The 19,402-nt window shown below is 46.4% G+C and overlaps 1 protein-coding gene and 1 long non-coding RNA gene across 8 annotated transcripts in view; one reads left to right on the top strand and one right to left on the bottom strand.

Moving 5' to 3' along the window:
- The window catches only part of SPIDR (scaffold protein involved in DNA repair), a 270,899-nt gene that overhangs the window by 220,000 nt on the left and 31,497 nt on the right, over positions 1-19,402 (top strand). For all 7 annotated transcript variants that reach the window (XM_043879253.1, XM_043879248.1, XM_043879252.1 and 4 more), the window contains one exon: positions 11,380-11,520. In XM_043879253.1, the coding sequence (XP_043735188.1) occupies positions 11,380-11,520 (141 nt within the window). The remainder of the gene's footprint in view (positions 1-11,379; positions 11,521-19,402) is intronic.
- On the bottom strand, positions 14,496-17,787 carry LOC122679017. The gene is made up of 3 exons (XR_006336310.1): positions 17,655-17,787; positions 15,945-16,051; positions 14,496-14,577 (listed from the first exon to the last, which is right to left on the bottom strand). It is a non-coding gene; the product is annotated as an uncharacterized LOC122679017 (long non-coding RNA).

The raw sequence follows: 19,402 nt of genomic DNA, 5'->3' as shown, positions 1-19,402 counted from the left end.
TCCAGATATTCAAGCTGGATTTAGAAAAGGCAGAATAACCAGAGATCAAATTGCCAGCAACCGTTGAATCACTGAAAAAGCAAGAGCGTTTGAGGAAAAAAAACGTCTATTTGTTTTATTGACTATGCCAAAGCCTTTGACTGTGTGGATCACGACAAATTGTGGAAAATTCTGAAAGAGATGGGAATACCAGACCACCTTACCTGCCTCCTGAGAAACCTATATGCAGGTCAAGAAGCAACAGTTAGAACCAGACATGGAACAGCAGACTGGTCCCAAATTGGGAAAGGAGTACGTCAAAGCTGTATATTATCACCCTACTTATTTAACTTATATGAGAAATGCTGGGCTGGATGAAGCACAAGCTGGAATCAAAATTGCCAGTAGAAATATCAACAACCTCCGATATGCAGATAACACCACCCTTATGGCAGAAAGCAAAGAGGAACTGAAGAGCCTCTTGATGAAGGTGAAAAAGAAGAGTAAAAAAGCTTGCTTAAAACTCAACATTCAAAAAATGAAGATCATGGCATCTGGTTCCATCACTTCATGGCAAATAGATGGGGAAACATGGAAACAGTAACAAACTTTATTTTGGGGGGCTCCAAAATCACTGCAGATGGTGACTGCAGCCGTGAAATTAAAAGACACTTGCTCCTTGGAAGAAAAGCTATGACTAACCTAGACAGCATATTAAAAAGCAGAGACATTACTTTGCCAACAAAGGTATGTCTAGTCAAAACTCTTGTTTTTCTAGTAGTCATGTATGGATGTGAGAGTTGGACTGTAAAGAAAGCTGAGCGCCAGAGAATTGATGTTTTTGAACTGTGGTGTTGGAGAAGACTCTTGAGAGTCCCTTGGACTGCAAGGAGATCAAACGAGTTCATCCTAAAGGAAATCAATCCTGAATATTCATTGGAAGGGCTGAAGCTGAAGTTCCAATACTTTGACCATCTGATGCAAAGAACTGACTCATCTGGAAAAACCCTGATCCTGGGAAAGATTGAAGGCAGGAGGAGAAGGGGACAACAGAGGATGAGATATGGTTGGATGGCATCACCGACTTGATGGACACGAGTTTGAGCAAGCTCTGGGAGTTGGTGATGGACAGGGAAGCCTGGTGTACTGCAATCCATGTGATCACAATGAATCGGACATGACTGAGCGACTGAACTGAACTGAACAAAGATGTGGAGAAATTGGAGCCCTCATAATGGCTGGTAAAATGGTACAGCCACTTTGGATTAACAGTTTGGCAGTTCCTCAAAAAACCAATCATAGAATTACCGTATGATCCAGCAAACCTACTCCTCGGTATAAACCCAAAAGAATTGAAAATATACATCTACGCAACTTGTACACTGACACTCATAGCAGTATTACTTGTAAATGTAAGAATGTGGAAACAACCCAAATGGCCATCAGTGATGGATGGATAAATAAAATGTTACGTATGCATATAATGGAATACTCTTCAGCAACAAACAGTACTGGAGTTCAGTACTGGCACTTGCTATTAATATAGCTTGGATGCAACCCGAAAATGTTACGCTGTGTGAAATCGGCCAGTCTCAGAAGGCCACAGCTTCCGTGATTCCATTCCTGTGAAATGTTCAGAGCAGATGGATCCATAGACAGGAAGTAGATCAATGTGTTTGGGGGAGGGGAGAGCAGGGAGGCCCTGTGACAGCTTGGGGCTTTCGGACTAATGTTCTGGGGCTAGCTGGTGCTGGTGGTTGGAGAACACGTGTATGTATGTAGTGCCACTGAATTGTACACTTTAGAATAGTGAAATTGTACGTTTTATGTATGTTTTGACACAATATTTTTATTTGGGTGAATTTTATGGCTTGTAAATTAGGCCTCAGTAAAGCTGTTATAAAAATACAAAGCATATCAACCTGATTGTTTTCAGGGCATTGTGCTGAGGGGAAAAGTTCAATCCAAAGATCCTATACTAGATGACTCCATTTTTATAACGTTTCAAAGTGGCCAAATCTTAGAAACCGAGGACAAATCAGCAGTTTGTAAATGTTGGAGATGGAGGGGAGGGGAGAGAGGTGGGTGATAAAAGACAGCCAAGGCGTCGCTGTGGAGGACCTTGGGAGGTCCTCGTGGAGGTGGATGCAGAACATCCACAGTGCTGAGCTTCACAGCACCAGGCACACGGCCCACAGATACCATCGGGATGGGTGAGACCTGAGCCCAGGTGCATGGCAGCCGTGAGTGTCTGGTGTGATGTCTTACTGTCGTTGGCCTGGGCCAGTGTGCCACTGGAGGAGGGGCAGAATTGCCACCTCTGTCCGTGGGAATTTCACTTCAAAATATGTAGGAGTAGCTGTGTCTCTTTGAAAACTTGTTCTGGAGGCGGACTTCTGTGGCTGTGAGATGTCCTCTTCTGACATGCCTCGGCTCAGTCCAGTCTCATCTCCGGGGGCGCTGACTGCGGTCCAAGTCCAGGACTCCAGTCATGTCCTGGTTACTTGTGTCCCCCTTCAGACCAAGCTTGCAGCAGGATTTGTTGCTTGGTTAATTTCACCAATGCAGTATTTTCCGAAAATAAAGAGGAAGTGCAAGTGTGGAAAAGGCCTTTCTCGGGACTTTTGCCATGCTTTAGTTATGTTTAGCAAAAAAAAAAAAAAAAAAAGATTGTTATTCTTTGCTATTCACTGATATTAGAAAGTTTCCATGTCACACTTTTATTTTAGCAAAGAGAAAATATGATTTTTCTAATGAATAAAACCACATTTCTGTGCAGTAGAAGTCATCCTGCTAACATCTCATGCTGAAAAGATAAACAGCAGGATTAACTGTTTACTTTAGGAGCTCGGTCTGCTTGTTTTTCAGGAGGACACAGTGTCCTGCTGTATCTGGTTTCCCGTCTGCTTGTGGCTTGGAGCTGGGAAAGGCCCTGCCCCTCGTGCTACGCACCCCCACCCCACCCCCCCACCTCCCGGGTCGGGTCCAAATTCCCCTCCCAACCTCTCCTCCCCTTTCTCTCTTTCCTGCTTTTTTTCTCACTTTATCCTGGAATTTCTTCTTCTGTTTATTTCTTAGATTGGGCTTATAAGGGATTATAACGTGGCGAGAAAGACCCTTGTTGATCAGAGACTGCTTCGGTTGACTCTGACCTAGAATAGAGCAGCCGGACCTGACTCTGATTCCGGGAATTCTTGGTGAACTGCTCAGAACTGCTTCCACGACTCATGTAAACATCCACATGTCACTTCATCTGCTTCCCTCTTGGAACACGAGCATCCGCAGACACACGTGTGCACACACGCTCACTGGTTCTGTCCTGCTCTGCTTCTGTGTCTGTGATACAGAGTCAGTGAATGAAAGGAGGGAAAAATAAATATTTTTGAAAAGTTGGGAAGGGGCATTTGAAGCTTCAGAAATTAAATTATAGGCTCTCTGAAACCCCCTCTGTGAATCAACAGTTTTGTTTTTCTTCTTCCTTATGCTTGTTTTGTTGCTTTCACAGATTAACAGTACATGCACTTTCAGAATTTTTTAAATGTTCTTTAGTTAGCATGATGAGATGTTCAGCCCATAGGGAAAGAAAGAAGCATTCTTAAAGACAAACATTAACTCCATGGTGGACTTTATCCTTCCATGGTGATACGGCTGGGGTTGAACCCTGCACCTCTTATCTGTTATTTTGTTGCTGGGCAGGTGCTGTGCAGCATACCAGTTTTACTCCCTTCCTCCAGCCTCACCCTCCTGGCTCATGAATGCAAGAAAGTTGAGGCGCTGCAGCCAAGGGCTCTGCGGCCAGGCGAGCAGCGGTCGAGGGTTTGTCATTGATTTCGACTGCTCAAGCAGAGAGGCGCTTTCCTTATGACAGACCCGGGTGGTGGGGTCGGCACCCGAGGCACCTTCTGAGCTGGCTTCAGGGGTGACGGCGTTGTTTCTGAGCCCTCTCCTCTGCCTCAGTCGCTGTCCTGTGGGCCTTTCACGCAGGAGACCGGCCTTTTTACACAGGGGCTCACACCTCTTACCACTCAGGAGAGCTGATACCTGACCAGAGAATGCCACCTTCCTGTCGATCAGCTCCGTCTGGTAGCAAAGTGGATTTGCCTGGTGGGTGAAGGAAACCGAGATGCTTAGGTGCAGAGTAGGGGCAGGCCCTCCACTGGGGGCCAAACAGATTGAAGTTACCTGGATTGTGCTGGTCAGAGCGGAGCTCCTAGCAGCCGGGCAGGTCTCCAGCAGTAGAGGAGCCCTTCCCCCACAGCCCAGCACGGTGTGCTGATGGCCATGAGAGCGGGGGAAGGGTTTACTTGGTGAAGGTCAGTCTTTTAGGCTTGGGTGGAACCTTGATCTGAGATAAGTGGCATTCTCTTGCCAGACTCTTAACTTGGAGAGTTTTGAATGGCAGACTGACAGGCTCTTTAACCCTTCCTCCCTGGAGACATCTTTTCTGTGCTGTTTCAACGTTTATCAACGTTTATCCGAGTGGACCACGTCTGAAAGCAGCAGTTTCCCTCCCATGCAAGGCTTGGGGTCCCAGCATCAGTGCTCTGCATGCATGAAAGTTACCTGCAGCCTGGGGCATGGTGTCACTGGGTGTCCTTGGCGTCCTGTCTGGGGCTCCGAGCATTCTCTGTTAAAGCAACCACCTCCTATGCCAGCGGCCGTGATTCTACAACAGCATTCGGTCTGAGCCCTCCCAGCATCCCCATTATTCCCCAGTGGCAGGAAGTGGGCGTGCTGGCTGTTCCGGGCCAGTGATTGACCCACCTGGGCCTGGACCCAAACCCTCCACCTCACACAGGCTGCTCGCTGCGACTCCACACCCGCCCCCAGAGCTGCCCACCAGGGTGACATCTCTACCTCCATCCCCATTTCCATAAACATAACTGATTTTAAATTAAAAATAATGCACGGGAATACCCAAATAGTAAGTAGTCTTTCCCCTTATGACCACTTTCCCTCTATCTTTGTTCTTGCATAGTGTTTTCCAGCCTTCTCTCAACTTCTTGAACAGGAAAACTCCCACATTGCTGTACCAGTTTTTAAGTGTGCTGAGCTCCCGGCTCCGAGTGTGTTCCTGTCAACCCTGCACAGGACAGCTTTCAAGACCAGCCCTGGAAGGAGCCTTCCCCAGCCACCTGGCCAGGCCCTTCCACCCCAGCGCTTTCCTGCAGGCTCCGGCAGTCCTGCAGCCTGTGCTGTGTGTGTGTGCTCGGGCCAGGCCTTTCCCTGGGGAGGAGCCGAGGGCCCTGCCCAGGCCTGGGCCTGCAGCAGTCCCGCTGTACTTAGCACACAAGTAACCTCTTGAGGCCGGGGCACGGGGATGAGCATGTTCGTGCCACTGTTACTGAGGATCTTGTGACAACTGATTCTGTGGCTCTACGGCCCTCGAGGCCTCTTTGCGTCAAGCACTCCTGCGTCTGACCCAGTAATTTTGTACTTGGCTCATTTCTTGTGTTCACGCAAGTCAAGATGTCTTTTAAGGAAAAAAGAACAAGTCACACTTAAGTCTGCGAACTCAGAGAGTTTCCAAATACTCTCATAACTCACAAATAACGGCTGGAGAGCCGGGCACATGCTGGCTTTCCAGAGGGTCTTTGTTTGGCGTGAATGTGAGTTGCAAAGTCAGATAAGAACCAGATTCTGGAGTAGCAGTGAGGGCACGGTGGACTCTCCCCTCACTTACAAGCATTGTAGCTGCAGAAACTGAACAGTCTTTTGAGCTTTTGGAAATTGTCCTAAGGGCACACAGCAGATGGAGGACATTCCATCTGTGGAATCATGGAAACCTACTATGTCTCAGTAAGAACAGCGAGTCTGTGGCTCTTGAGCCCTGACCCACTTCCTGCCAGCTGCTGCTGCTGCTCTAGGCTCTGCTCCAGGGGCGCAGACAGTGCCCATTCCAGCACTCCGTCTCCCTCTAGGAGGGCTGTCCACCACATCCCGCATCCCCAGGCCTCTGTTGAGAGGCTCCACCCCAAGTGTGGGGGGCCAAGAGTACCTCCGCTAGCTCACCCCCAGGGTGAGAGGCTCGCCCAGAAGACCAGCGCCCACCAGCACCCATGCTGGGGCAGAGGCATCCGTGCAGGCAGGGGGCACTGCCCAGAGGGAGGTGGTGCCCAAGAGTGACGGGAACAGGATCTGGGAGAGCAGTTCACACAGTGCTTCAGGCAGATGACAGAGCCACGAGCAGGTAACAGAGCATCAGGGAAAGAGCCGAGGGCCACCCCGGAATCGCTGTCAGACTTGAGAGACAGGAGGGGTGTGCTCAGGAGCAATCGGAGTGCCCATGGGGAGAAGTGGGTGCAAAGCTCACTGCCCTGCAGGCCTCCACGCCGCCTCCACCCCCATACTGGACAGTCAGCTGCTTGACCCATGGACAAATCCTATAGCCAGTATCAATGTCTTATAGCCACAGCATATTAAAAAAATGTCACATGTGTGGAAATTTAACATTAGTATCTTTAAGATAGATAGGGCATTCTTCTGGTTTCCACATGCCAAATAACCACTCCCAAACAGACTGAAACCATAGTGCATCAGGTGAGCAGACAGGGGTTTCCTGGTGTTCTTGGGTATAAAATACCATATTGCAAGGAAAATTGAACACAGTAATAATTATATATGATTTCGGTGTATTTTTTCCTCTGTCAATCTGACAAAGTAAATTTTAGAAAAATTATCGCTAGCAACATTTTGGTGATGATTTTCAAGGAATACCTATTAATTTATTTGAATATTAATGTTTGGTAAAACATAATTTGATTGCTAAGTCGTGTCTGACTCCTTGCGACCCCATGAACTGCAGCATGCCGGGCTCCCGTGTCCTTCACTGTCTTCTGGAGTTTGCTCAAACTCATGTCCATTAAGTCAGTGTTGCCATCCAGCCGTCTCATCCTCTCTTGCCTCTTCCTCCTCCTGCCCTCAATCTTTCCAAGCATCAGGGTCTTTTCCAATGAGTCAGCTCTTTGCATCAGGTACAGAAAGTATTGGATCTTCAGCATCAGTCCTTCCAATGAATATTCAGTGTTGATTTCCTTTAGGATTGACTGGTTTGATCTCCTGGCTGTCTAAGGGACTCTCAAGAGTCTTCTCCAGCACCACAATTTGAAAGCATCAATTCTTCAGTGCTCAGGCTTCTTTATGATCCAGCTCTCACATCTGTACGTAAAGATTGATTAGCTGATTATTAAGTATAATATTTATAGTTTTTTGGATCCTCTAATTGTTACACCTTTAGACTGTGCTGCCATATGTGGCTGTTTACATTTAAACTAATTACAGTTAGGTAAAACTTAAAATTCAGCTCCTCACCCACGTTAGCTGCATTTGAAGTCTCAGCCTGCGTGGCTGCCACAGTAGGTGCAGGGCCACCCATCAGCAGTTGCAAGACCCAAAAACTTTCTGATCTTCAGTTCTCTGTATGCTGAGTGAGGGTGAGAATAACCACGCTCTCAGAGGCCGTCTAAGGATAAAATGATGCCCATGGAACAGGGCTTGGCACCCACCACCCGCTGTCAAGATGATGCGTTTCTAACCCACGCCCACTTGAAAAATCTAACCTTTGTTACAATTTTAAGCTTCTAAATTGTAGAATGACTTGCTGTGTAGCAATAGATAGCTAATCAGATAACCAGTCAGTGAGGCAGACAAAAGTTAGTGAAGGAACACAGACTTGACGAATACACTTAAGTAACTTGACTTACAGATCTCATACAAAACTATCTTTAACAACTAGAATATGTGCATTCCTCTTGGTTGATATTGTCTTAAAAAATAGATTGTGTGCTAGGCCATACAGCAAATCTCTACAAATGTAAGAGAACCATTATCAGAGAGCATATTCTTTCACTGTAGTGCAATTAAATTAGGGTTAATGACAAAAATATGTGCATTTTCAATCCTTATAGAAAAAATTTTAAATACTTCCAAATAATTCCTGGATCAAAGAAGAAATAATAATGGAAATTTAAAAATACCTAGAACTGATGAATAATTGTAAAAAGACTAAATATCAAATTTTATGTGATATCATTAATTTGATACTTAGAAGAGATGTTACAGTCTAAGCTCATTTTAGAAAGAAGGGAGGTTCAAAATTAAATGAGCCAAGCCTCTAACATAAAAAGCAATTTAAAAATAATAGGATAAATACAAAGAAAATAGAAGGCAGGAGATTATAAGCATAAGGGTAGAAATTAATGATACGAACTGAGTAAACAAAGCCAAGAGTTGGTTCTTTGAAATGATTAATAATAATTCAATGAAAAAACTCATAGAGGAGAGAAGATATAAATAAGCAGTACTGAAAAGGGAAGATATGGGGATCAGCCCCATCTATTAGAGATGTAGTGAAAGGGTATTGTTCTATCTTTATGCTATGCTAATAAACTTGAAAATGTAAACAAAATGGATAAACCCTTAGAAAAATATAACTTACCAGAAAATCCCCCAAAGTTTAACTATTATTCAAGAAATTGAGAGCTAAAGTCTTCCCAGGTAAAGAAAGCCCAATAGCCAAGTCATTTCATTACTAAATCCTTTCAAACTGTCAAAAAACAGATGACTCAAGTCTTATATAAAGTTTTTAGATGAAAAAGGAATTCCTGTCTGCTCATTATATGAAGCTGATATAAAGAATCCTGATACCAAATCTGAGAGAGAAAATTAAAGGTCTGTATCACTCATGGGTATAGATAACAAAAGTCTGAATACATAGCAGAATCGTTGCTCTTTCTTGGGAGTAAAAAATTGTTTTCACACTTGGTAAACTGTCATTGTCATTTACCACATTAGCAAAGGAGATGAAAACTTATACAGTCTTTTCATTGAATACAAAAAATGCATTTTATAAGCTCTAGGACCCAATCATTATTTTAAATTTTTCTCAGGAAACTTGGAATCTTTAACCTGATGAAGAATATCTACCACCCAAAAAAAAAAAAAATTGAGGATGCATACTTTCTTTAAAACCAAAAACACAGTAAGGATGCCCTGTGTCACTGCTTCTGTTCACTGTGGCGCTGAGGACGTTCGAGAGCAATCAGAGAAGATGATACAAAAAGAGCATCAGGTCTGGGAAAGAAAGAAAGAAAGTGAAGTCGCTCAGTTATGTCCAACTCTTTGCGACCCCGTGGACTGTAGCCTACCAGGCTCCTCCGTCCATGGGATTCTCCAGTCAAGAGTACTGGAGTGGGTTGCCATTTCCTTGGTGGGCGCTTTCCTTATGCACAGACCAGATGGTAATGTGAACCTCATTAGAAGTGTTGTGAATAGTAAACTCCATTAGGATTGATGGATTACAGGAGCTGATTGTACTTTCCATCCATTGGCCGCAAAGAAAAACACTGTCCAAAACAGCAAGCACAACCGTAGGCAGTCAGTCTACTCACAGACCTTACAGAGGCGGAGCATGAGCTGTAAGGGAACCATGTTCTAAAACCTGGCCTGAGTGCCCCTCCCGCCCCCCCAAGGCAGGACGGACTCCCGGTGCCGTCCCTGTGCCAGCCCGAGCTCACTCCCTACCGTCTCCTTACAGTGAGAACATTCAAGCTGCTGCAGTCACCCCCACGGTACTACCTCCCTGCAAGGCGTTTGTGTTCCCTGAATGTGATGTAATTTATGGGAAACAACTCTCGATTCAGGAAAAACAAGTTGATCGAGGGCCTTTTCTGTGCAGACCTGCAGTGGTTTTTGGAGATAGCAGGTCATGAGCAGGAACCAGTATAGTGCTTGGGGCTCCTGTGTGCTCCTCAGCCCACTCCCACTGGGAGTGTGTTGACTGCCCGGTTCCCGTCCCCGTGGGCCAGGGGGACAGAGCCGCCTGCGAGAGCAGACAAGGTGGGCAGGTGTGTGTGGTGGGTGTGAACACATTGAGGAGAGTAGTAGGGGTTCTGAGTGCCTCCCTTCCCCCCAAGGCAGGACAGACTCCAGGCAGAAGAATAAACAGGAGCACCCTTCCTGGGTCATCTGCGACATGGGCAAATGTCAGAGCAGGCTTAAGGCAAGGGTAGGATCCAGTTCCCCACCTCTCCTTTCTCCACACAAGCAGTCAGAAATCCTCTCTAGTTTCAGGTAGCATTGAAATATATACATTACCATATGCAGAGTAGATAGCTAGTGCGAAGTTGCTGTGTGCCCTGAGGAGATCAGCCCAGTGCTCTGTGATGACCTAGTGGGGTGGAATGGGGTGGGGCAGGGAGGGAGGTTCCAGAAGGACGGGATATATATACACACATTTATGGCTGATTCCCATTGTTGTGCGGCAGAAACAAGCACAACATTGTAAAGCAATTATCCTCCAATTAAGAAAAAAAATTCTAGTCTTAAAAAGCAGATCCCTTTGGACGCTGTGGGAGAAGGCAAGGGTGGGATGATTTGAGAGAATAGCACTGAAACATGTGTATCATCATATGTGAAATAGATGGCCAGTCTGGGTTTGATGCATGAGACAGGGCGCTCAGGGCCGGTGCACTGGGATGACCCTGAGGGATGGGATGGGGAGGAAGGTGGGAGAGGGGTTCAGGATGGGGAACACATGTACACCCATGGCTGATTCATGTCAATGTATGACAAAAACCACCACAATACTGTAAAGTAATTAGCCTCCAATTAAATAAATAAATTAAAAAAAAAAAAAAAAAACAGGTCCATGGAGGTTTTTGTACACATCTTGACTTCATATGTGTTAACAGTAATACAGAGCAGTGTGAAATGCTCCAGGGGTCGGTCAGGCGACCGAGGGCATGGGAGTGGGTGTAGGAACCCCTGCCCTGCCCTCTCACAGTTGGCAGATGGAGCCTGGTCGCTCGGCCCTGCCTCAGCCTCAGTTAGACTAGGAGCAGAGGAGCAAGTCAGGGCAAACTAAAGGGCTTCCCTCGTAGAGGCTCTGCATTGCAGAATGGTCACGGGACAAAACCACACGATAGGTGTAACACAGAAATGCCTGCTGTCTTTATCCCTGCCTTCACACAGCAGGCTGCTCCAAACAGGACAGGATTGTGAGAGACCGTGGCTCCGTGCTGAGCGTCCATACAAAACATAAATGTTTCTGTTACGGCAGACAGGGTGAACAGGGGACAGGGGGCTGCTCTGTGTCCAGTAGTGGTAAAATGCTTGATCTGAAAGGTGCCTCAGTGTGCTCTTGTAAAGGATGTTGGGTTTAGGGAGTACTTAGCTCCCTGAAGAGAATCCTGTCTCCTGTTTTCTGTGGGTGGTGGTCCACACACCTGCTTGTACAAGTCTAAGAAGTGCATGTTTTAGTTCAGTATCATTCCGTTATCCTGGTTCACCTATTTAGGAAGATGCCTACAGTGGTTTTCTGTTGAAGGAGAAGGAAATTCTGGTCTCTGTACCAAATCAAAACCTGGTTCCTAAAGAGTAAATGTGGATGCTTTTTTGTAGAGTCTGCCTTCTTGTGCAAGATGCCCTTGGACTCTTCAGTGAGGTGCACTCGGAGGGTGACGTCCTGAAGGACAGGCAGCTGGAGGGGAAGTGCTGCAGGCTGTCAGGCATGAAGGTTCTGCAGAAGGTCACCAGAGCAAGGTGAGACATCTGTACTTTTATTTTTAAAGACAAACTAGGCCCTACAGTTTGCCTCTAAAACAAGGCTCGGAGTTGGGTGAAGCCCATAAAGTACTTCTGAGAGAAACATTATGTGACAACAGAAATAATGATGCAAGTTTAGTGATTCACAATTTTATTAAGATTAGGATTAAAAATGCTATATATGTGTCTTTTAATTCTAAAGTTTTTTTTGTATATTATCTATACTAATAAGGTAGCTTTGCGTGAGTTCATTTATATAAATGAAAATACAACTTTGTGAAAAGGCATTTAAAAACTCTTAATTTGTCATGTTTTTTGCTTTCCATGGCAAGAAAGCATATTTTCTCTCGAGTTGCATGACACCTCACCCTCAACGTTGTTTTGGGTAGGAATGGTATATGTATCTGGCCCAGCGGTGGGTTGTTCCATTCCAGTAATCATCTTAGTCTTGAATTAGGGGAAAGAAGAACATTTTTAATGGAATTATCCAGTCATGTAGAGAATTGTAAACAGTGAATTTGGGGGTTTCTCATTGGAGCCTCTTTCCTCAAACAGCGTGTCATTGTATGTCTTGATGTCAGTGTTTAGCTGGAGTAATGTCTGAGCTTGTCACACTCTCCGAGGGAGGACAAGCCCATTATGTGCATATGCTGTCCTACTTGGAGCAGGTTAGAAGCCAGTGGTCTGCACAGCAGCCGTCTGGCTGTGGTCTTCCTAAACTTTGAGCATTGCCGAGCATTCCTCCGCACGACCTCCATCCACAGTCCGCTCTCCCCATCCCAGCTCTGTGCCTCATCTGTCTTTCACGTGGCACCGGGCAGGTGAGCAGTGGCTCCACCTAGGACCCTGCTTTCCTGAAGGACAGATCCCCTGTGAGCCCTGGGTTGATTCATGCACGTTTGTCTTGTAGCAGATGCTTCCTCCTGTTTGTGGAAAGGTAGCTGTATTATAATGTAATTGCCTTATAGGTTAGGCACAGCACTGCCCAGATATTTGCAAAGCCCAACTGGGCTGCATGAACCTTGTCCTTACGAAGTTGAACCCCATTTAGCCCTCAATTTCAGAATCACAAGCATCTGGAAAGACTGTGTAGTTGTGGTAAGCAAGGTGTTGCCCTGACATTAAGCCTGGTGGCAGTAACTCCACTGGCCCCATGTAGACCTCCCAGAGGTGCACTCAGCACAGTTCCCCCACTTGCCACCACACGCCAGGTACAGGGGGCTCTGCGTCACGTGCATAGTGGAGCCCCTCCAGCTGGCAGATCTCCTAGAGTGCTGCAGGGGGCTGCTCCTGGGGACACACTTCCTGCTGGTGAAGGCAGGACTCGCCTCCAGGGCCGCGCTCCTGGGGACTGACGGAGCCTGGGGCCTAGGGGCTCTGGCTCCATAAGGCACCTGCTGTTTACCATGAAGCCACAGAACCGTCTGTGTACCTGACATTTAATCGGGTTCTTGTGAGTTGTACTGGAGGCATACTGCTGTCTACAGCATTGCCATAGGACATATTTTTTCTGTAGGAAATGCACTGAGTAGTCTAAATAATTTGTTTACAGACAAACTTTTGGAATCCATTCCATTTTTAAGTTGGACTAAAATTTGACTAAATGTCGTTTAGTTGCTAAGTCATGTCCTGCTCTTTGCCACCCCCAGTCCTCTGTCCTTGGGATTTTCCAGGCAAGAATAATGGGGTGGGTTGCCGTTGAAATAGTTGATACTTCTTTTTAGGTTGGAATTAATTTCTTTATCTTATGTATTAACTTTGCTTTGACATGTAACCATCCAAATAAATAGATTGTCTTTTTGTTCTTTTGGAAGCTATATTTCTTCAAAACAAATTATTTAATAGTTTTGGAATGCTGAAGTTATAATTGCCTATTAGTGACATCATCCACTGTCAGTCATCTATCCATGGCCCAGTAAACAAAAATTGTCTCTTTTTTTCCCCCAAAATTATTGTGTTTCATAGCAACTCATAAACCTTAACAAAATATATTTCTCATAAACCTTAACAAAATAGACTTACTTCCCAGAATTCAAACTAAAATGATTAATTATAATTATATAACTCCAATATCTAATATAGAAAGCTACTTCTTTGCCAGTTGGAAGGTAGTTTTATGTTTGGGCTAAGTCATGGAGTCTTTTACATCTTACTCCTGGGTTTCTTGTGGTCCACCATCACAGTGACATCTTTGGGTGGACAGATGGCCTTGGGGCTGGGCCCCTGTGCAGGGCACCCCACCCTGTTCACCTGCCCCCCTTGGAATGGTTGAACAAAAACAGCCGTCTTTTGTGTTTCTCTGACATATTTTTGGTGTTTTGTGTCTGTACTGACCAGTTAAAGCGAGAAGAGTCAGGAAAATAGCCTGGATGTAATGGAAAAGACCATTTCAAATAGCTCTGCTGAGCCCACCCCTGCCCTGCTCTCTTCTTCCCCAGTACTCTGGCTGTTTGTCCAGGGACAGGCGTGTCCTCTGACCTTTTCTCTCTCAGGTGGCCTCTGCAACGGTTTAGAGCTCAGATAGGCTGAAAACTCACTTTACTTTGATGTCATAATTCTGGGTATGAGCATTATCTTTTTATTAGTGATTAGTATGTGATCTTATTTTTATGTGTTATGGCAATACTGAGGGAAACGAACTTTTCTGAAATATGTTAACCCTAGAAGTATAGAAAATATAGGTAGCAACAATTTTGCAGGGGAGGGGAACCTTTTTCAATTCAAAATCCTGCTAGTACTTATGTCCCAACTTGTTAGAACCAAAGCTACTTACCCGTCTAAAGTACATTATTAGTTTATAAGATACTGTTTTGTTTAGATTTTTTCAGTGGCACTTTGAGAGTAATGTACTGAAGAAGACTGTTGAAGAGCGTTTAGTCAGCCCTTACTGTATACAGACAAGTCTGCCTGAGTGCCACCATGATGAAGAAGCAACTTACATTATCTTTGACCTTGAATTGTCCCCCTTTGTACTGAAGACTAGATCTGCCCAAGGACTGGGGCGGTTGTTGCTTTAAGTGATGAGGTCTTAAATGTGTGGTCTCAGAAGATTTCCTGAAAGCAGTGAGTGAGAAGAATGTTGAGACATCTTGATCTTGCAAATAGAAATTGTCTCCTCAAATTGGTAAGATGTTACTGTGAAGACATAAAAATAGAGTTAGGAGAAAGTATAATTCACTTATTCTTCAAATATTTGGTGCCTGTTTGTGCTATGCATCTGGCTAGTTACTGCTCTGCTAGATTTTGGGGATTTATCCTAAATCAGAAAGTACTGAAATAAAAAGTCAGTCAGATGAAGCCTTAGATCCTGTTAACTAGGAATTCTGCAGTGATCCAGGGAAAGTAAGGGCCCCTAGGAGTTTTTGAGAGAAGAAACAAAGAGGTAAGAAAATTGAAAATGGAGTAGAGATGATTCTGCTCTTACATTTTTAATTTATTTGAAAGAGAGGGAAAGACTGGGGCAGAGGTGCAGACCTGGGAATCTCTGCAGCCACTGAGGGCAGAAGGAGGGACCTGGCACTGTGGATTTGTAACTTCCGGTAGCTCCAGGGTAGGAGTCGGGAAATTCTCCTGGGAGCCAGGACTAATGCCAGGAGTGTAGATTAGCCCTTTCCTGCCCGGGCTCACAGACCAGCAGGAGAGCCAGGAGGAGGTCCTGAAAGACACCAGCCAGCGAGTGCCAGACCCAGCAGCCATTTTGTAGGGCTCAGAGGGCAGGTTCAGATTTGGGGACCCTGGAGAGAACCGCAGGAGTCTGGGGCTGAGGACTCAGGTGAGGGTGGGGGGGACACACCACCCTGGTCTAGACATCCACTCCCCGCCTGGGGCGCAGACTGGTGAGCTTTGAGGATAGAGTGAAGGGTTGGGCATGCTGAGGGGGCTGTATTTCAGAGAATGGTCCAATTAATAGTTAGTGTTTACATGTCAGCTTTTGTTTTAAAGGTAACAGATTAAGTACCAATAATCTTTAAGTTCAAAACCAAGCTTAGTTAGCTTGCTCACAAACTGACCCACAGCCAGGAGGTCAGAAGCCCCCCTCCCACCCCCAGACCACGGCACTTCCTGCCTAGAGCACTCACCCTTTGTCCCAGGTACCAGCCCCTCCTGCCCTCACAACTGGGCTCTCTAAGGCCCTCTGTCCCCTGCAGCAGCTCCTTTGGCGCATCACTCAGGGTTATGTGGGTTTCTCATGACCTGTGTCCCACCAGAGGGGTGTATTCTAAAGTAAATTTGAGCGACATCTTAGTGATAATATGCAAGTATCAACACCTGTCTGAGGAGCCCTGGAATGGCTCCCCTAGCTGGCCTGTGCCAGGTACAGGCTGCCCAGCCCAGAGTCCCAGTGGCTTACTGACATACAGGCTGGTTCTCAACCCAGTCACTCCCCTCTGCATGGTGGAGACCATTGTGGGTTAGCATACCTTGTGGCCAGTGTCCAGGCTGGCCTGCCCATCGCCAGGCTCTGTGAGTGCAGGCTGTGTTTCTCACTCACCATTGTATTTCCTGTGCGCGGGTCAATTCCTGGCACCTGAGAGGTTCATAATAAGAGTTTGTGCAATGGACATTAGTTGTTTGCTTGGATTCATCTTGGATTTTCCTCAACAAGGTTTGAACTTGTGCTTTCTTAGCAACAGTCACTGGTGCACAGTTTTAGAGGGAAGAGTGGAGACTAAGTTGTCCGAAGACCAGGTGCAGATGGGAAACACGTCCTCTGTGTACCCTGGGCTGGGACCCTGGGTCCTCCCCACTGTGTCCACGGAGACACACTCAAGGTTGTTGGGAAAGTACTTTATCAGGGATGCGACCCCAGCTTATGCAGGAGGGCCCGGAACAGGTGACGGTGACTAGTCAGGCTCTGCCCTGACTCTGAGCCCTGGGGCGTCGGTCTCCTGGAGGCCCTTGTGTGACCAGGTGCATGGAGGGGCAGCACAGGGAGCTTTTAGGAACCGTCTAGCACGAGTGGACGGGGCTTGGGGGCTGTTGTTGAGGCATCATCTCAGATGCTGTTTCAGCAGAAAGCGTGTCTAGTGAGCGCTCTCCTGGGAACAGAAGCCTCAGTGACTTCCTCCTTTGATTCCCCTCTTCAAACGGCTGCCTCTTAAAGAGACACACTTCCCTTGGGGTTTGCTCATTGCTGTGGTTGGAATCCTCTTTCAAGAGACATACTCAAGAAATCTTTCATCATTTTGAAAAATTGTTCCTGGTAGGTTCACCGCCCAGTTAATGGCAGGAGAATAAAGTGTCACTGAAAGAGCAGGTACTAAATCCTAAACCCAAGGATGCTCCAAAGACTGGCCCAAAGGTCAAAGCCCTGACCCGTGTAGGACATGATGCTGAGTGAAGGGAGTCCACACAGAAGGCTGCATGCACATGAAACAGAGGAGACAAACCCATGGCGATAGAGTGCAGGCTGGTGCTCGCCAGGAGGGAGGCGCGCGGGGAGTGACTCTGACGGGCACCGTGCCTCCCTGGGGCGATGACAGGGCCCCAGGACTGGGCAGCGCCGTGAGTGCGGTCAGTGCCACGGACTGTGCGGTGCGACATGGTTAATCCTGCGTCATGTGGATGTCGCCTCAGTCCTTTAAAGGGGCGTAAGTGAATTCATTGCCTGAAACGTACGCTGAGTTAGGAAAACGGCTACAAATGTTTCATGAGTCCAGTTGGAGAAGAATAGTTTCTAAATGAAATGTCTAGGTATAATTTCACATCACTCAAAAAGACCCAACTAGGGAGTTTGGGGCTCAGGAGGAAAATGTCGAGTATTGAACTTGAACCTTAAAGATTATTTCTGGGTAACTAGAACAGATTTATCTAGTAAAATGGGCACTTCTAAATCATTCATTACCTTTATCATTCAATGAACAACCCTTAAGAAGAGAAAACTCTTGTATATCTCTCTGCGTAATCAGTGATGGAGACATTGACAAAGGGGAAAACTGGCAGATTACAGAGAGGCTCAGTACACCCACCAGGTTGATCACAGGAAGAGGAGGAGAGAGAACCACAAACCACCTGAAAGAGGCGTTTGAACTGTGTAGGCCAAGCATTAACCACTGTCAAGATTACTGCCCTAACAGTGCTTCAAAAAAACCATCCAATAAAAAAAAAAATCCAATAAAAAGAAATTCAACCTGTCAGCAGTTAGATACAGAAGTTCTGCCCTGAGGGTCCTCTGCATGTCTGTCCGTGTCAGTCGTTCACAAACGTGGAGGCTGAGTGTGGACGCAGGGCTGAAGTCAGTCCAGTCAGCAGGAAGCTGACCTGCCAGCGGGCCGCACTGACAGTCCAAGGAGGTTTTTGCGGGTGGGGCTTTACCCAGAGGCTTTCAGGGTGTGGCTTGTGAGGTTCATCCGTTCATGGCAGACACCCCTGGGGGGGCACGGCCCCACCCATAAGTTCATTCCTGTTATCTCCTGACCAAAAATAGACTGTCTTGCTGGAGCCAAGTGTTACTTATCATCATGTCCTCTGTAGCAATTAAAAGAGTGTGCAGTGAAAACCTGACTAAAATGATGAGGTCTGAACCACAGCAGACTGTCACAGTAGTTCTTGACCATTTGAAAACATAAAGGAATTGTTAGTAGCAATCTCAGAAGTGGCTCAGACACCCCCCGCCCCTTGCTCCACCCTCTTCCACCCAATGACTTGAGGGACACAGTCGAACCCAGTTCAGTTCAGTTCAGTTCGGTCGCTCAGTCGTGTCTGACTGTTTGCGACCCCATGAATCACAGCACACCAGGCCTCCCTGTCCATCACAAACTCCCGGAGTTTACTCAAACTCATGTCCATCGAGTCAGTAATGCCATCCAGCCATCTCATCCTCTGTCGTCCCCATCTCCTCTGCCCCCAATCCCTCCCAGCATCAGGGTCTTTTCCAATGAGTCAACTCTTCGAATGAGGTAGCCAAAGTATTGGAGTTTCAGCTTCAGCATCAGTCCTTCCAGTGAACACCCAGGACTGATCTCCTTTAGGATGGACTGGTTGGATCTCCTTGCAGTCCAAGGGACTCTCAAGAGTCTTCTCCAACACCACAGTTCAAAAGCATCATTTCTTCAGCACTCAGCCTTCTTCACTGTCCAACTCTCACATCCATACATGAACACTGGAAAAAGCAGAGACATTACTTTGCCAACAAAGATCTGCCTTAACTAGACTGACCTTTGTTGGCAAAGTGATGTCTCTGCTTTTTAATATTCTATACAGGTTGGTCATAACTTCCCTTCCACGGAGCAAGCATCTTTTAATTTCATGGCTGCAATCACCATCTGCAGTGATTTTGGAGCCAAAAAATATAAAGTCTGACACTGTTTCCACTGTTTCCCCATCTATTTCCTATGAAGTGATGGGACCAGATGCCATGATCTTAGTTTTCTGAATGTTGAGCTTTAAGCCAACTTCTTCACTCTCCTCCTTCACTTTCATCAAGAGGCTCTTTAGTTCCTCTTCACTTTCTGCCATAAGGGTGGTGTCATCTGCATGTCTGAGGTTATTGATATTTCTCCTGGCAATCTTGATTCCAGCCTGTGCTTCTTCCAGCCCAGCGTTTCTCATGATGTACTCTGCATATAAGTTAAATAAGCAGGGTGACAGTATACAGCCTTGACATACTCCTTTTCCTATTTGGAACCAGTCTGTTGTTCCATGTCAAGTTCTAACTGTTGTTCACTGGGGTGACTTGGCAGTGTCGGCCTGACTGATTCAAGGGGCTTGCTTAGCAAAATCCAAGCTTCAGGAGTGACACTGGTCACTGAGTAGAGGCAGTGGAGAGGGGAGAGCAGGGCTCTGAACCACCATCTGTGAGTCTCATCTCAGGCGTTGGTCAGTGCGCTGGGGGCTGGCCCCTCAGGCATCAGGCAGGACAGAGCACTTGCCTTCCCAG

This window comes from Cervus elaphus, chromosome 21, assembly GCF_910594005.1.
Source record: "Cervus elaphus chromosome 21, mCerEla1.1, whole genome shotgun sequence".
Classification (NCBI taxonomy): Eukaryota; Metazoa; Chordata; class Mammalia; order Artiodactyla; family Cervidae; genus Cervus; species Cervus elaphus.
The sequence above is the reverse complement of the archived record's forward strand: the minus strand, read 5'-3'. Positions and strand labels throughout refer to the sequence as shown.